Source organism: Myotis nattereri, assembly GCF_964212035.1.
Source record: "Myotis nattereri genome assembly, chromosome: 17".
Taxonomy (NCBI): domain Eukaryota; kingdom Metazoa; phylum Chordata; class Mammalia; order Chiroptera; family Vespertilionidae; genus Myotis; species Myotis nattereri.
Window position 1 is genome coordinate 31,741,688 of NC_138092.1, and position 16,909 is coordinate 31,758,596.

The 16,909-nt window shown below is 45.0% G+C and overlaps 1 protein-coding gene across 1 annotated transcript in view; it reads left to right on the forward strand.

Annotated features, from left to right (window-relative positions):
* The window catches only part of CHD7 (chromodomain helicase DNA binding protein 7), a 181,205-nt gene extending 164,528 nt beyond the window's left edge, over window positions 1-16,677 (forward strand). Inside the window, exons 26-39 of the mRNA XM_081111504.1 lie at window positions 716-845; window positions 1,233-1,305; window positions 1,444-1,501; window positions 2,162-2,390; window positions 2,628-2,836; window positions 2,961-3,629; window positions 4,691-4,851; window positions 6,984-7,211; window positions 7,693-7,821; window positions 7,921-8,136; window positions 11,259-11,480; window positions 12,623-12,763; window positions 12,963-13,067; window positions 14,696-16,677. Coding sequence (XP_080967630.1) covers window positions 716-845; window positions 1,233-1,305; window positions 1,444-1,501; window positions 2,162-2,390; window positions 2,628-2,836; window positions 2,961-3,629; window positions 4,691-4,851; window positions 6,984-7,211; window positions 7,693-7,821; window positions 7,921-8,136; window positions 11,259-11,480; window positions 12,623-12,763; window positions 12,963-13,067; window positions 14,696-15,610 — 3,485 coding nt within the window. The 3' untranslated portion in view covers window positions 15,611-16,677. The remainder of the gene's footprint in view (window positions 1-715; window positions 846-1,232; window positions 1,306-1,443; window positions 1,502-2,161; window positions 2,391-2,627; window positions 2,837-2,960; window positions 3,630-4,690; window positions 4,852-6,983; window positions 7,212-7,692; window positions 7,822-7,920; window positions 8,137-11,258; window positions 11,481-12,622; window positions 12,764-12,962; window positions 13,068-14,695) is intronic.
* Window positions 16,678-16,909: the final 232 nt, after the last annotated feature.

The window sequence follows — 16,909 nt, forward strand, 5'->3', positions numbered from 1 at the left end:
AATGATGGCTTATAAAACCTTCCGTGATTGTAGTTTGGCTTGCGGCTCTGCAGCAGTTAGGGGCGGTGGGTTGTAGTACACATCCTAATTGAATTGTGCTGTTCTGCCTATGCGCGCGGCCCTGTTCTGTGAGCTCAGCCTAAAAACCATTTCCCCGCACGGCACTGTTGGGATCTGCCATTTCCCATCTAGTCAGCGTGGGCAGTCGAAGAGCAAATTGCAGTTTGAAAGCCATAGAGGGAACAGCGTCATCTTACTGACATGCATCATCCCAAACCCAGTAAGACAGGTTCGCTGGCCTGACGTAGCGGGTTTTCAGCTGGCGGTGGAAGGTCCCGCAAAACCGAGGCTGCTCACGAGGAGGATGGGGTGGACTTGGCCTACCTCTGTGGAGGTCATAGAGGAAACGTTACGAAGTCCTTTAAATGTTAAGCAAAGTTAGGTCTTGGGGAAGACAGGGCCAGAATCTTCCCAGGCATCTTGCAGTTATGGTGGAACCCGTTTTCCTTAGTATGTGTGGTCATTCTGATAACGTCCCTGGAATGTAACTTGGCCCCCCCAAGTCTGCCCTGGAATTGAGTGGTCCAACTGCTAGATCAGGGTTCTGTTAAGTACAAGGAATGAAGCCGCGCGTTGTGGTGGTGCTGGGATTCTGGTCGTGACGGGCCTTTCATTGTCTCTGTGTGTGTCCTCCGGGCTGGTGGGGATGGCACAGGCTACGAGAAGTACAACTCCATGCGCGCAGACCCCGCACTGTGCTTCCTGGAACGAGTGGGTATGCCCGATGCCAAGGCCATCGCTGCCGAGCAGAGGGGAACAGACATGCTAGCAGATGGCGGTGACGGGTAAGAAGGACATTTTAAAATTTTAATAAACTTTACATTTGTGTTGCATCTATTGGCAGCGTTCGGTTCTTCCACTGCCACTGCACAGTGTACTATGTTGCGTCTGATTTGAACTAAGTGATGTTTACCAGTATAGTCTGGGTACATGTCATCATGATTATTTAAACATGATACAGTATCTAGATAACCTGAAACTTGTTTGTCTCTTTCAAATGACAACAGACACCCCCACCCTTCCCTCCAGCCATCCCACACCCCCTCCCTCCACAGCTGCCTGTTTTAAATACTGATAGAATGGCTTTTGATATTGAACCCAGAAGTAAAAGTTGCATTCGGCAGTCTCTTCCTATCAGTGTGATTTAAGCATTTTTAAAAATTTTTACATAGGGGAGAATTTGATAGAGAAGATGAAGACCCGGAATATAAACCAACCCGAACGCCGTTCAAGGATGAAATAGATGTAAGAATTTGAGTCTATTGACTTTATAGCACCAGTAAAATATTATGTACCCATATACGGCTTATTAATTTTCTTTTAGAAAATAAAGCAAAATGAAACCCAGATTAAAATAATTTCGTTTCTCCCGTTGCTTTCAAGGAATTTGCCAATTCTCCTCCCGAAGAGAAGGAAGAATCTGTGGAACTACGCACCACAGGTACGGCTCCATTGGCGCTGGTGCCGCGGAGTCGGGGTGCCAGCGACCTCTGGGCTTTGGGGTGGTGGATCTCAAAGCGGTATCTCGTCTACACTGACTCCTCTCTATTGGGAATAATTTAAATTCTTGTTTAGTGTTGGTTTTTCATTATGTTGCATTTCTTTGATAAAATAACTATTTTTTGGATTAAGAGAATCTATTCATTTGCTTTATACCAGTTAGTGAAAACTTTTTAAGCATTTTTAGAAATATATGTCTTAAAAAAGAAATATATCTCTTGGAAATTGGGCATGTGCCAAGTGTCTGAAATAGTGCCGGTTTACAGAAAATACCGACCTTTTGCGTAATGTAAAATCATTAGCTAACAATTAATGTGATTTTTTTTTAAGCTCAAGATTGTCACATTATATGAGAACACCCTTATAATGTAGTTCATGACATAAAGTATTTCTTTATGTAAGATTGATTTAAAAAAGGAATGGTTTATAAGTTCCATACTAATATTATTCTTTATTAACATTCTCAAAATGAGGGCATTCTGATGCCCTTTACCACACTGTCATCTGAATATTAATGAGTCACCTTGTTGTGATGAGAAATCCTGGGTATTGCAAGATTGCAGCTGCACATTTCAGAAAAATATTTTTCCCACTTCCCCAGGCAAGCACAGCGAGAGCAACGCTGAGTTAGGCCAACTTGACTGGCCTAACACCTCAACCCTGACCACCCGTCTGCGCCGGCTCATCACTGCCTATCAGCGCAGCTATAAGAGGCAGCAGCTGCGGCAGGAGGCCCTGACGAAGACGGACCGGCGGAGGCGGCGGCCTCGGGAGGAAGTGAGAGCGCTGGAAGCGGAAAGGGAAGCTATAATCTCTGAGAAACGGCAAAAGTGAGTTTTTTCCAGGGTTTTACTCTCAACTCCTGGCACATTCCTCTCTGCGCTGCTCTTTGAGGCCTGCGAGAGGCAGGAATCACATGGGAGACAGATGACCATCGAAGCAGTCTGCCTCCAACCCCCAAAATAAGTACCGTGTGTTAAGGTTGGGGCAAAAGAGGGAAAGAGAGAATATGCTGTGGAAGCCTTTTCACTCAGTACAATGCAAGCCAATGTCTTCTTTTCTGACAGGTGGACGAGAAGAGAAGAGGCTGACTTTTACCGCGTGGTATCCACTTTTGGGGTTATTTTTGACCCCATGAAACAGCAGTTTGATTGGAACCAGTTTCGAGCCTTTGCCAGACTGGACAAAAAGTCTGATGAAAGCCTGGAGAAATACTTCAGTTGCTTTGTGGCCATGTGTAGGCGCGTGTGTCGAATGCCCACCAAGCCAGATGATGGTAGGTCCATTGATAACAAAAGTTCTATACTCCCAGGCCAATAAAGTGAAAGATAAGAGAGTGAACAATTGAAGGCCTGCTTCGGTTTTGTCCCAAGTAAATACGATTATTTTCATGTTTTCAGAACCTCCAGATCTCTCCATGATCGAGCCCATCACAGAAGAGCGTGCCTCTAGAACTCTCTACCGCATCGAACTGCTCCGGAAAATTCGTGAGCAGGTTCTCCATCACCCCCAACTGGGGGAGAGGCTGAAGCTCTGCCAGCCGAGCCTGGACCTGCCAGAGTGGTGGGAGTGCGGACGGCACGACCGAGACTTGCTGGTGGGCGCCGCTAAACATGGGGTCAGTCGGACAGACTATCACATCCTCAACGACCCCGAGCTGTCCTTCTTGGATGCGCACAAAAACTTTGCGCAGAACAGAGGGCCTGGCAGTATTTCGGCCTTGAACCCACTGGCAGTGGGATTTGGCCAGACTCCGGCAGTCGTCTCGTCCGCTCATATTCAGGAGGAAAAGGGGACGGGACAGACGGAGGGCAAAGGGGAGGAGCCTGAACACGCGGCCACCCAAGAGAAACCTGCCACGAAAGCGGAGGAGGAGGAACCCGAGGCCGGGGACGAGGACCATAAGGAGGACTGTGCTGCCGAGGCCAGCTCTGTCAAACAGGAGCTGAAAGGCATGGAGGTCGGCGCAGATTCAGGGCCCAAGTCAATTTCCGAGAAAGGTTCGGAAGAGGACGAGGAAGAAAAGCTGGAGGATGATGACAAGTCGGAAGAATCTTCCCAGCCTGAAGGTAATGCCTGGCCCCCGGCCCCTCCTTCCGCAGCGCAGTGGCGGCATGCCGAGTTTTCATGCCACGGACAAAAGCTCTTTTTTGTTTCTTAAGTGCACATTTCTTCCGTGGAGGGATAATTTTAGGTTGTGTTTACTTGTATGTTCTGCTCTAATAAGACACGGAAACATGATATTTCAAACAAGTTGAACTCTCAGGAGAGGTTTATGAATACATAATTTCTGGATTAAGGATAACGGTTAAATTTATAGTAGCGGTGTATTAAAAATCCCAAGTGATTTTATTTGTTTAATCCTCACCAAAGGACAGAGAGAGACAGACAGAGAGACAGAGGTAGAAATCAATATATGAGAGAAACATTGGTTAGTTGTCTTCCATACGTGCCCCGACAGGATTGAGCCCACAACCCAGGCCATGTGCCCTGACCAGGAATCAGACCGGCAGCCTTTCGGTGCATGGGGGGATGTTCCAGCCAGCTGACCATTCCGGCTGGGCCGAAGTGATGTTAATTTTGACAGTTAAATGTGTGGGAGAAGAATCCTTCGCTGACTAAATATTTGAGTTATTTTTAAACAAATAATGCTTAATTGATACAGTTTTAATTCAGAAGTAACAGGTAGGAGTGGAATCTAAAAATAACCGGTTTCCTTTGTAAGTCACAAAGTCAGGCATGTTGTACAGTTCTGCTGCAGCTGGAACTTAGAACTTAGCGGGCAGGTTAGCCCCTTTTCCCGTGTGGGGGACATGGGTTCTTGAGTCAGTCTTGGTTGTCCCTCAGCCTCCCCTGAGATGCACTTGCACAGCGTCAGGTGACTAGCGATGCGACCTCACTAAGCTACTCTGCTGCTTCGTCTGGAAGATGGGAATGGGCATGTCCATGCCAGGCCTGGTGCAGGCTTTACACAGAAAGATCTGTAAAACGCACCAGACCCTCCTGGCCATAGTGTAGGACTCAGTAAAACGGAGCGGATCGGCATTCCGTATTTTTCACTGTGTCCTTTCTAAGCTTCTTTTTCCGTGATATTCTGGTTGTGAGTCATGCACATGCACTCATTTCTCAGCAGGAGCTGTCTCTAGGGGGAAGCATTTTGATGAAGAAAGCAATGCTTCTATGAGCACTGCCAGGGACGAGACCCGAGATGGGTTCTACATGGAGGACGGGGACCCGTCGGTAGCTCAGCTCCTTCATGAAAGAACATTTGCCTTCTCATTTTGGCCTAAGGTTGGTGGGTTAATTTTTGTTTTGTTGTGTTTTTGTTTTGTTTTGTTGACTCAAAGAGTGGGTGGAAGAAATTGTTCGAGCTTGGTTTTTCAAATAATTTTAAGGTAAACGTTACACAATGTCTGAAGACTGTAGATGTTTCTCATGGTTTAAAGAATGATCTGAGAAAGCCCAAAGAAAAAAATCAGTAGAATACTTTTGTAATAGGATGGGAAGGTGACACGAAGGGAAGATAATAAGAAATAGAACCTTTTAAATGGACCTTTCGCTCCTTGAGGTTTTTAAGGTGGTAATCATGTACTATCTTGTATATGGATTATTGTTTCAACAGTCTAACCCTTTGGCAATGTAAAATATATGGATTTTTCAAAATTTTTATTTGGCTAAAAAAACGCATAACATGAAATTTATGACCTTAACCAATTTTAATTGTGTAGATCGGTAGTCTTCAGTCTATTTATATTGTTGTTAAGCGGCTCTCCAGAACATTTTTATCTTGCGTGACTGAGACTTTATACCCATTAAACATTTCCTTCCCGTACCCCCTGGCAACCACAATTCTTCTGTTTGTTTTGGTGAATGTGACTACTTCGGTTGCCTCCTGTAAGTGCAGTCATATAATATTTGTCCTTTTGTGATTGGTTTATTTCACTTAGCAGAATGTCCTCAGGGTTTATCCATGTGACCGGGTTTCCTTCCTTTTTAGGGCTGAATAATATTCCATTGTAGATATACATTCTATTTTCTTTACCCAGCCGCCCGTCATTGGGACATGTGGGTTCCTTATGCCCCGTGGCTCATTGTAGTGCTCCTATGAGCATGAGTGCATTAATATCTCTTTGAGATCCTGCTTCCAGTTCTTCTGTTCTGGATGTGCACTCAGAAGGGATTGCTGGTCACATGGTAGCTCTAGACTTGATTTTTTGAGGAACCTCTGTACTGTTTTCTATAGTGATCACACCGTTTACAGTCCCACCAACAATGCACAAAGGGAAATGTGTGGACTTTTAATTTAAAACTATGTTTCAGAGTTTTTCTTTTTCTTGTCTGAAATAGAACTTTCAGATCTGAGACAAGTTTCATATATTTGGAAAGCTGCTCTTCTTCACTCAGGAGAAGGTGGGCTGTTAACCCATTTGGTCCAGTATATGATGTGTTAATTCCAAATGTGGTTATCTAGAACCAAAAACAAAGTGGAAATTACTTTTTTTTTTTTGGCTGACTAGCATAATTTTATAATAAATCCCTATGTAATTTGGGTCTGTTTTTAAGGGTGGGGAAATAATTATCCTAATTACCATAACAGGGCTGTCTGGTTTAAAACAACACAAAAAACAGCTTCAGTCGACTCATCCCTAGGCTGGCCTTCATACTGTGAGTTGCGTAAGAAATGATGTGAAATTTTTAACTGAAAAGTGTCCTATCACAGACATCTTTTTCTCTCCATGCCCTCTCACTCCCCCCGCTGTGCTAGTCTCCCTTATCGGGTACGGAAGGGAGTTCCCCAGATCAGTCAGGCCTATGGTAGCAGGCAGGCACGTTTAATCTATGGAAACTGGGTCTAAGCTGTAATTAGAAATTTTTAATGTACACGCTTCAGTGAAATTTGAAGTAATAATAGGTGGGGGATGCAAATTGACATTCATTAGGTGTTCCTGGGTTGTGCCCATTTTGTAATGCTGAACTTTATTAACAGTGACACTAATGATGTCCCACCGCCCGGGAGAGACTATGATCCTGCCTGGCCCTGAAGCTGCGCGCAGGATTCTGTTGTTACCTGCTGACATGCACCCACCATTCTTTAGCTTGAGTAAAAGTTACTTTTAAAATAGGGGGGCATTTCAGAGGTAGTGGCCATGCAGTGTTTGCTAATTTATGTGGTTCTGTGTTCATAATCCCAGAACATTAGGTTTTCTGTCCTGGAGCCACCTGAGTACCTTCCACCATGGCCAGGCATTCTGGGTGGAATTTGTTTATTTGCTTGCTTGTTTATCTTTTATTTTCTTTGACATTTTCCCCGCCAATTGACTTGTAAATCTTTCATACTCTTTAGTGTCTTGATAGAAATATTTACCTGGTAATTTTGACCAGGTCTTTCTTGCAATTTCATGCGACTTCTCCTTTCCCTCCAGGATCGAGTAATGATAAACCGATTAGACAATATCTGTGAAGCGGTGTTGAAAGGCAAATGGCCAGTAAATCGGCGCCAGATGTTTGATTTCCAGGGCCTCCTCCCCGGCTACACGCCGCCCACTGTGGACAGCCCCCTGCAGAAGCGGAGCTTTGCGGAGCTCTCCGCAGTCGGCCAGGCCAGCGTCAGTGGGAGCGAGGACCTCACCACTTCTCCCCAGTTGTCAAAGGTAGGTCAGCGCGATTTGTTTTTGCAGTTTCAAGTTCAGCTCTAAATCTCCTCTCAGTTTGGAAGCTTGTGTTTCACTGGTCCTACTTAGAAATATGGCTGCTGTTTCCTCAGCTTGTTGCACAGTCGGGAATGTTTAATTCCTTACACTTCATACACACACACACACACACACACACACACACACCACACACATTTTATTTATTTCAGAGAGGAAGGGAGAGGGAGAGAGATAGAAACATCAATGATAAGAGACAATCATTGACTGGCTGCCTCCTGCACGCCCCACACTGGGAATTGAGCTTGCACCTTGGGCGTGTGCCCTGACTGGGAATTGAACCCTGACCTGCAGGTTCATAGGTTAACGCTCAACCGGTGAGCCACACTGGCCAGGCCTTAAGCTTGCTGTTCTTCAGTTGTGAAAGCCAGCTCATGGAGCACAGACCGTTTGGGGTCATTGTTTCATTGGCATTTTTCAACAGGAAGATGCTCTCAATCTCGCTGTCCCTCGCCAGCGGAGGAGGAGGAGGAGGAAAATTGAAATCGAGGCCGAAAGAGCTGCCAAGCGGAGAAACCTCATGGAGATGGTGGCCCAGCTTCGGGAGTCTCAGGTGGTCTCAGAAAATGGACAAGAAAAAGTTGTAGATTTATCGAAGGCCTCCAGAGAGGCAACAAGCTCTACCTCAAATTTTTCATCTCTTACTTCAAAGTTTATCTTGCCTAACGTCTCAACGCCAGTGTCCGATGCCTTTAAGACTCAGATGGAGCTGCTGCAGGTGGGCCTGTCGCGCACGCCCACGAGGCACCTGCTCAACGGCTCCCTCGTGGACGGGGAGCCCCCCATGAAGAGGAGGCGGGGGAGGAGGAAAAACGTGGAGGGCCTCGATCTGCTTTTCATGAGCCACAAACGGACGTCACTGAGTGCAGTAAGTGCAGGGGCCCGCTCCGTTGTCTGTGCTCACGTGGCAGCCAGGGCCCCCGCCCTGCCCATAGCGCTGGCCCGCATTCCTCTGCGAGATGCAGTGTCAAAGCTGGCTTCTTCCACCAGGGAGGTAGAATTACAATGAGCAGAGCCGTGGCTCTGAGCGGGCGTTGCGTTGAGCAGTGATGCAGGTCACCCAGCCTGAACCAGGTGTGGCTGGAAGGTTTATTCTTCCCAAGGCTCTGCTATACTGGCTACTCTCAGGAGACCAGCCCAAACAGAAACATGGTCTCCCGCGCCTGATGTTGTCATCTCTGAATTCTTGAGGTGGAAAAGCTTTTGCTCTCAAAAATACTGATATTTTGGGGGCCTGGCACTTACTAGATTAGTATACATGTTTATTTTCTGACTCGAAGTTTGTATTCATATACAAAGTTAGGGATCGCAAGTCTCCTAAAATCTTAACTGCCTAATGATCTGTGCTTGTTTAGGTTCGAAGGAAATATACGTGATTTTTACTTTTTTTTCTTTTCTTTCAATTCAAAGGAAACAAGGGCAGTGTAATCAAAATTCTCTTCCCTAATCTGTGTCACCCACGCCACCTAAAAATGTGCTGCCTGAAAATGACGAGGGTTTTAATTACCCCAGGTGCTTGATTCCGTGCGGCTTCTTTTTAAATGCTGATTAGTACTAGGTATCTTCTGCCTGTTGATTTGAAACCTGAATCAAATAGTGGCGCTCCTTGTCTGTGCACGAGGGCCTGGGTGCCAGGGACCTGGGACCCTGGCCCCTGGGCAGTGGGACAGTTTGGGAAATACTGCAGTTTGAAAGTGAGGGAAGCAGTTGTTGATTTTCATGTTTTTTTCTCATACTATTCCGTCCCTGTAATTGTTTGTCCATTTTCTATTTCTTCAACCTAGAGAAAGCTTATTAACTTAGAAGGGTAGGAAAAGGCATAGTCGAATTAAAGTCTAGAAATTGCAAAATAGCTTTTACTGGAATTTACCCCCTGGTGAGGTCTGAGTAAAACAAACATCCAGGTGGTTAAAGTTAATTTTCAAAATTTATGATCAGGTGCCAGTTGCAATAATGGTCATTTTTGTTGAGCATATGGTTCTTTTAGAAGCTTGTGAAAATATATCTTATAGTGGATCAGCGTGGCTGATGGTTCCAGAAGATGAAATGCCGTTTCTAGGTGTGTGCTCCCCAACATTGTATCTCTAGTGATTGACCTTCCTGCTTAAAACCACCCTGCTAACTCTTTGACAGGTTGTGTTTACCGAAAATCCCTTCTTTGTCAACATCAGCAAATTGAGGGGTTTCTGCAGCTCACACTTCTTTTTATTTAGTCTTGTGTTTAATATTTAAATCATGGCACATTCAGGAATTAACAGTCATTGCAACTAGTGCTACTTCCCTATTGTAATTATATACCTATAAACTTAAGGGCTGATTTTATTTATTTCATATATCCTAAGTTGTACCTAAGAATTTATTGATATTTTTATTTTTCTAAAGTTAGATTTAGCTCAGAATTCCCAATAGATCTTAGAGAATATTCTGTAAAAAAAAAAAAAAAAAAATTTCTATTATTTTTTTTTACTGTTGTTTTGGTGTTGTGGAGGGTTATGCATTGTGTCAGCACTCAAACCGGAGACCATGAAAAGTCAGGTACAGCCACCATGCATTCAGCAACATTGTGGGAGCTGGCCCTGCTGCTGCGCCACACACCGGGGTACACGAGTAAAGGCCTGACAGGAGCTTGCTTGCACTAGACAACTCAGTGTCTAGATCAGGGGTGGGCAAACTTTTTGACTCGAGGGCCACAATGGGTTCTTAAACTGGACCGGAGGGCCAGAACAAAAGCATGGATGGAGTGTTTGTGTGAACTAATATAAATTCAAAATAAACATCATTACATAAAAGGGTACGGTCTTTTTTTTTTTTAGTTTTATTCATTTCAAACGGGCCGGATCCGGCCCGCGGGCCGTAGTTTGCCCACGGCTGGTCTAGATAATAATGCATCATAGTTATGAGCTATGGTTGGAGTATTTCATGAGCCCAAAGGAAGAATGGGAATGGAGGGAGGACGGTATTAGGAGAAACGGATGAGGAAGGATCCCTAAAAGTGGTCATGCTTTGGTTAAGTTTAGAAGATGGTGTAGACGTTGGTCATTTTAAAAGAGGGGTGCAGAGAGCATGTGCAAAGGGCCTGAGGTCAGAGAGAGAGAGAGAGAGCCTATCATGGTTGATGAGCTGAAAGCTGTGGGCTGGGGAGGTTCAGCAGAGATGAGCTTGGAGATGATGTGGGATGCATGTCATGGAGGCCTCGAGTGCCATGTGAGAACCTGGGCTTTTTACTGGAGGTGGTGGGGATTCAATGATCACAACAGGTTAAATAGGAGAGTGTGACAAGGTTTTGAACTACGAAGAATGCATTTTAGAAAACTGACTTCACTGTAGCAGTGTGGAGGTTGGATTAAAGAAGGGTGGGGCAGAACTAGATCAGGGAGCCCACTTAGGAATATTGCAGTAATATGGGTGGGAAGTCGGAGCAGTAGGAGTGGAGAAATGAGTTGACTTAAAAGATGTCGGGAGGTTGCAAAACCAGTGAGGACCAGTGGCTGCACAGTGGTAGAGCCTAGACTTGGGTTAAAGTTGGTCTTTTCAGTGCTGTCACACAAGCCCAACACAGAATTTCATACCACCAGCGAAGTTGTACTGTTTTCAGTGCCAAAAAGCTATGTATAAACTGGCTTTGGGAACTTTTCTTCAATTAAAAATGTTTCAGTGGTGTTTATCTATGGGTTTTCGAGAGAGATTGAGAAGGCTGCCTTCTGTGCAGAGGAGGCTCAGACTCCCCTGCCCACGTCGCATTCCTAGTGCTTGCTTAAGATCTCAAACATGGAGCCTGTGAATTTTCTGCCTAATTACTAATTCTACAGCGTGAAGCATGATGTTAAGGTTTCATCTTCTAATATGTTCCAAAACTGACATTGTTGCCAGTAACTTTTCCCCCTTTTTGAGCAAATATCCATGGTGCCAGGATAGCCTTTTCTTGGGATAGGACGTTGCCAGGATCTCTCTCTTCCTGTGAGAATTCAGACCACTGTCAACTTTTTGCAGGAGGATGCTGAGGTGACCAAAGCTTTCGAAGAAGATATAGAGACCCCACCAACACGAAACATTCCTTCTCCTGGACAGCTGGACCCCGACACACGGATCCCTGTTATAAATCTCGAAGATGGGACGAGGCTGGTGGGGGATGACGCTCCTAAAAATAAGGACTTGGTGGAATGGCTGAAGCTGCACCCTGCTTACACTGTTGATATGCCAAGTTACGTACCAGTAAGTGTTACGGAGCTTGGAGTGGGAGGGATCTCGCCAGCACGGTCCATTTTGTTCTCTTGTTCAACATAGAAACCCCTGGTCCCTCTGCTTTTAGCTTGAATGTCTTCTCATCGTGATCTTTTCCCAGTTTTTATCATTAGATGATTCTGCATTAGAGAAACTAGCTTTCAGGCCTATCCCACGGGAAGGGCAGCCTTGCAGTTATTTGAAGACACCTATTACGCGTTTTCTTTCTTTCACCGTCTCTCACCAACCAGGCATGAGTTCTCCAGTTATTCTCTGCCTGGCTTGGTTTCCAGGTGGTCTCGTTATTGGGCTAACACTCAGGAATGCACTTGCATTGGTCTCTAGCCCAGGTCTGATCCACTCAGAATGCTGTGAAGATACTACTTGCAGAGATGTGACCAGCTAATGCAGCCTACGACTTCATTAGCTTCTTTTTTAAGCAACTAGTAGTTATGTCTGAGATGAACTCAGACCTCATCATCTTAATCCTCTAATGCCAAAGATAGTGCTTTCGTAGTGTTTACATCTTCAAACGTCCATGTAACAAGCTGATACCTGGCCGCTCCGCCTGTCGAAATGGTTGGGAAGGAAGATTTGTCACATAAACTGTTGACTAGCCAGTGGCGCAAATCTGTTACTTCCATGCTTATGTGATTGATTTTTAAACACTTCAGTGTAGGATTTTGCTGAATTCAGCATGAGCTGAGTTCCTGCCACTCAGAACAGCCCTCCTGTAAGGTCCTTGTGTCCCTCGCTTGGTTCTCCTCATGCACAGTCCTGTCACAGATGCGATAGCACCTCTGCATCCATTCCCATCACTGCATAGGAATCAGAGAAAGTTTCCTTTAAAAATACCATGACTTAGTAAAACATTTGAAGAAGAGACGCTACTAAAGCGGCATTATTGATAGATAAAAGGCAAAGCAGATTCTCAGCTTATGTGTTTGTTTAGTGCCTTAATGTACAGAGTGGAAAATAGGAGGACTTTTTCCTTTCAAAGAAAAGTATGGTTTCTAGTAATTCAAATAATTCTTGAAGCTTCCATAATAATTGAAGATGACTTGATTGTTATGTATACAGGAAAAAAATAAGTATTAAATGCAATTTTACTAAAGACATTTGTTTTTTTGCAGAAGAATGCGGATGTGCTGTTTTCCTCATTTCAGAAACCGAAACAGAAACGACATAGATGTCGAAACCCTAACAAATTGGATATAAACACTTTGACAGGAGAGGAAAGGGTGCCCGTCGTCAATAAACGAAATGGAAAGAAGGTAAATGTGGGAAGGGGACTCTTTCTCTCTGTGATTTCTTATCCCAGAAAGAAATGTTTTAGCCTGAGATCTTTTTATTAAAAAAAAAAAATCACATTTCTTTCAGAGTATATGTGTATGGTATGTGTGTGCATATGTGGAGAGAGAGAGAGACGGGAGGGGAGAGGGAAGGACTTACGTTTCCCATGCCTCTCCCCAGATGGGCGGAGCGATGGCACCTCCCATGAAGGATCTGCCCAGGTGGCTGGAAGAAAACCCTGAGTTTGCAGTTGCTCCTGACTGGACTGACATCGTTAAGCAGTCTGTAAGTACAAGCTCTGCTTGTCGGCATCGCAACACAACCGCTTTCCTGAATTTTTCTTTATTTTCTGTTGGTCCTTAACAGAAAGACATAAAAGAATAGCTTAAAAGAATTGACATAATACATCATTTTCACATCTCATAAACACATCGTGTCTTGTGTCTACATCATTAATCCGAAGTGTGTTAACTGAACAGCTCTGGTTTAAGTGGATTGTGTGGAAATGCACGTTCACAGTCTGGGAGGTGAGCTGCCTCCGGGAGGGATGCCCCAGGTAAACCCAGCAGCAGTCCACCTGTGGAGCGGAGTTCATGGTGGCTGAGTGGATGAAGATTAATTGTGATTTCTGATACTAAAATAAACAAGCAATTTTAAACCTTTTTCATCTCATGGCACACATAGAGTAGTAATTACTAGAATTCTGCAGCACACCAAAAAATATATTTTTTAGCAGATCTGACAAAAGAAATAGGTATAATTTTTATTTATTTACCAAAAATAGCAATTACCCATCTTGCTCCAAGATAACTTTTTAAAAAAATCAGGTGCCTACACTTCTATGTCAGGATTTTTGGTACCAAGAATTAACCAATCACAGGCAACCTTATTATGCGACATGACCAATAAGATACAACTCTATTATATGACTTATATATGTACTAGAGGCTGGATGCATGAAATTCGTGCAAGAGACTCGGCCCTCTCAGCCCTGACTTTGTCTTGGAAGGTCGTCCAGAAGGTCATCCAGAAAGTCATCCAGAAGATCGTCTGGCTGTCCGATCTAATTAGCATATTACACTTTTATTATAGATAGTTCAAGACAGGGCATTCACACCGGACTGCCATTGTTGTGTTGGCTCGTGTCAGTTTTTTATTTGACAGTCTATGGGAAAAATGGTCAGTGCCCTGACTAAGTAGTCAGGTATTGCGTGTTTTAAAAATTCTTGGGGCACACTGTTGAAAATCCCTAAAATAAACAAATAAAAAATACAACAATTCTGAGTTTTCTTCACTATTAGTTTCTTTTTAAAATTAATGTGTTAATGATGTCTTGATTCTTTTTTGTTTGTTTGTTTTGAAGTATACAGCAAAGCAGTGTATCTTTCTTTTGGTGTCTAGTAATATTAGTCCTAAACATGGATGGCCTGTGAACTGCCACCATAATCACAATGCAGACGGTTCCAGAATCCCTGGTGTTCCTCTCTCACACCTCTGGCCCCTGACAGCGGCTGATCTGTTCTCCATCCCCAGAGTTCTGTTTTTCTGAGGGTGTCATGAGCAGGAGCAGAAAGTGTGTAATCTTTTGTTTCACTTGCATTGAGATTCAGTCAGAAGTTTGTTCCTTCGCGTTTCTGAGCAGCCCTCCGTTCTGGGTGTGACAGGTTGCCATTACCTCACTCCAGAGTAGCCTTTGACAGTTTTTGTGCAGCTCAGCCCAATTCCGTGAGCCAATATGATGCTAAAATACAGAGATTTTGCTGTCCTAATTATTACCATTTGAGCTTTGAGAGTGGAAATAATCGCTTGTGTATTTCCGTTCAGAACATCAGGTTTCAGGTCATCAGAGCCCCATTGAAAGTAAGTGCTTCGGCAGCTTCTGCAGCCACTGTTTGCCTCTCCATTTCCTCCAGGGTTTTGTTCCCGAGTCGATGTTTGACCGTCTTCTCACTGGACCTGTGGTGAGGGGAGAGGGAGCGAGCCGACGAGGAAGAAGGCCCAAGAGCGAAATCGCCAGAGCGGCCGCCGCCGCCGCCGTGGCCTCCACGTCGGGAATCAACCCTCTGCTGGTGAACAGCCTGTTTGCGGGGATGGACCTCACGAGCCTTCAGAACCTCCAGAGCCTCCAGTCTCTCCAGCTGGCGGGGCTCATGGGCTTCCCTCCCGGACTGGCCACAGCTGCCGCGGCCGGAGGCGACGCCAAGAACCCTGCGGCCGTGCTGCCCCTGATGCTGCCCGGCATGGCGGGCCTGCCCAACATGTTCGGCCTGGGCGGGCTGCTCAACAGCCCCCTGTCCACTGCTGCTGGGAACACCACTACTGCGTCCAGTCAGGGAGACCCGGACGACGGCACTTCCAAGGGGGAGGAGAAGGGCAACGAGAACGAGGAGGAGAGCAAAGATCCCGAGAAAAGCACAGACGCTGTTTCGGCTACTGACTCTGCAAATGGTCCCGTTGGTGCTGCTACTGCCTCGACCGGATTGCCCTCCAACCCGCTTGCCTTCAACCCTTTCCTCCTGTCCACCATGGCCCCAGGCCTCTTCTACCCTTCCATGTTTCTACCTCCGGGGCTGGGAGGATTGACGCTGCCCGGGTTCCCCGCGCTGGCAGGACTGCAGAACACCGTGGGCTCGGGCGCGGAGAAGGGCCCCGACAAGGCCGAGGGGGCGGCCTTTCAGGAAGAGGAGCACCTCGAGGCCAGCGACGCCGAGGAGAACCTGGACAAGACGGCGGAGTCCTCCGTCCTCGAAGACGAAATAGCACAGGGTGAAGAGCTGGACTCGCTGGATGGCGGGGAGGAACTAGAAAACAATGAGAATGACGAGTAACCAGTCCCAGTTCCCGTTCAAGTGTTTAAAACTTTTGACAAGTGGTAGTCCTACTGTTTACACTCACAGTTAATGTTCATACCTAGTTTTATAAGCTGTTCTGTAACATAGTGTAGCAAAAAGAAAAAAAGAAGAAAAAAAAGTCCAAGTCATGTTATACAGGTGTGTCAAAAGGTATCTTGGTCCTTAAGTATTGTGCAGTGCATTATTTATTACCCCTAGGAGAGATGAAATTTGAGAGGTGATCATGTCTTTTTAAGGAAAACTTACATAATGCTCTGCTTCGTTTCCTCTTCGTGTGGTACCATTGGTATTATAATAAAGAGCAATTTGTAACGGGGTGGCACTCACGGATGGACGCGCCGCTCGAAGGAAGTATGAAGTTATATATTTAATTTTTTTAATTTTAATTTCGTTGCTGTGAAGGTCAAGATGAAATTTACCGTACATATCATCCTTGCTCATTGGTTTCCCTTTCTGACTGTCTGGGGTGCCCACACTCGCGCATACACACACACACACACACACATCCGTACACTCTGACAATCTCCACGTTAGTGTGAACGTCTCCGTCCCGAGGCGCAGCAATAATAAGGCAGCTGTTGAATGTGAAGGGTCCCTTTGGAAATTAACCTACTGGGAGGGTTCTCGCCAGATAGAACTACAGTTCCATTGTCTCGTGGTCTTGTAATGCACTGGTATAAACAAAATAAATAGATGAATAAATAAAAGAGTGAGAGACTAGAGAATCAGGTACCTTTTTTTTTTAAATTAAAGGACTTTGTTACTTTAGCCACAAAGCTAAAACAGCATTACCTCAGCTCTAAACTAGCCTTGAAGTTTACAGACATGACTTTGTAAATGTATTGTTTTTCTTTGTTGTGATGTCCTTTTATTTTTTTCCTTTGAAAACTGCTATCATGTAAGATAAACTGTAAATTGCTGCCAACTGTAGTAATGATGCTTTTAATAAAAGTGACCCATGATATGCAGAAATGTAATTATAGGATGTAGTGTGTAGGGGAACTGGTGTTGGCTCTATTTTTTGTCTTTGCAATAGATGCAAATACAGCATTCTGGCCTTTGTACAGTTTCTTGATATATCCTCTTCTGCTAGATCAGCTGTTAGTGAGGCGCTAACCCGGTTGTCTTCAGACTAGACAGGAAGGGAAGCCTTAAATTACCTGCACATAATTCCACTCCAGATATCTCCGCAGAACCACACACAAAACCCTCCTATTACTCCCTCCAAAGGGCATCCGCGACTGAGGATACTTAAAAATGTGTGCGGCGTCTGAT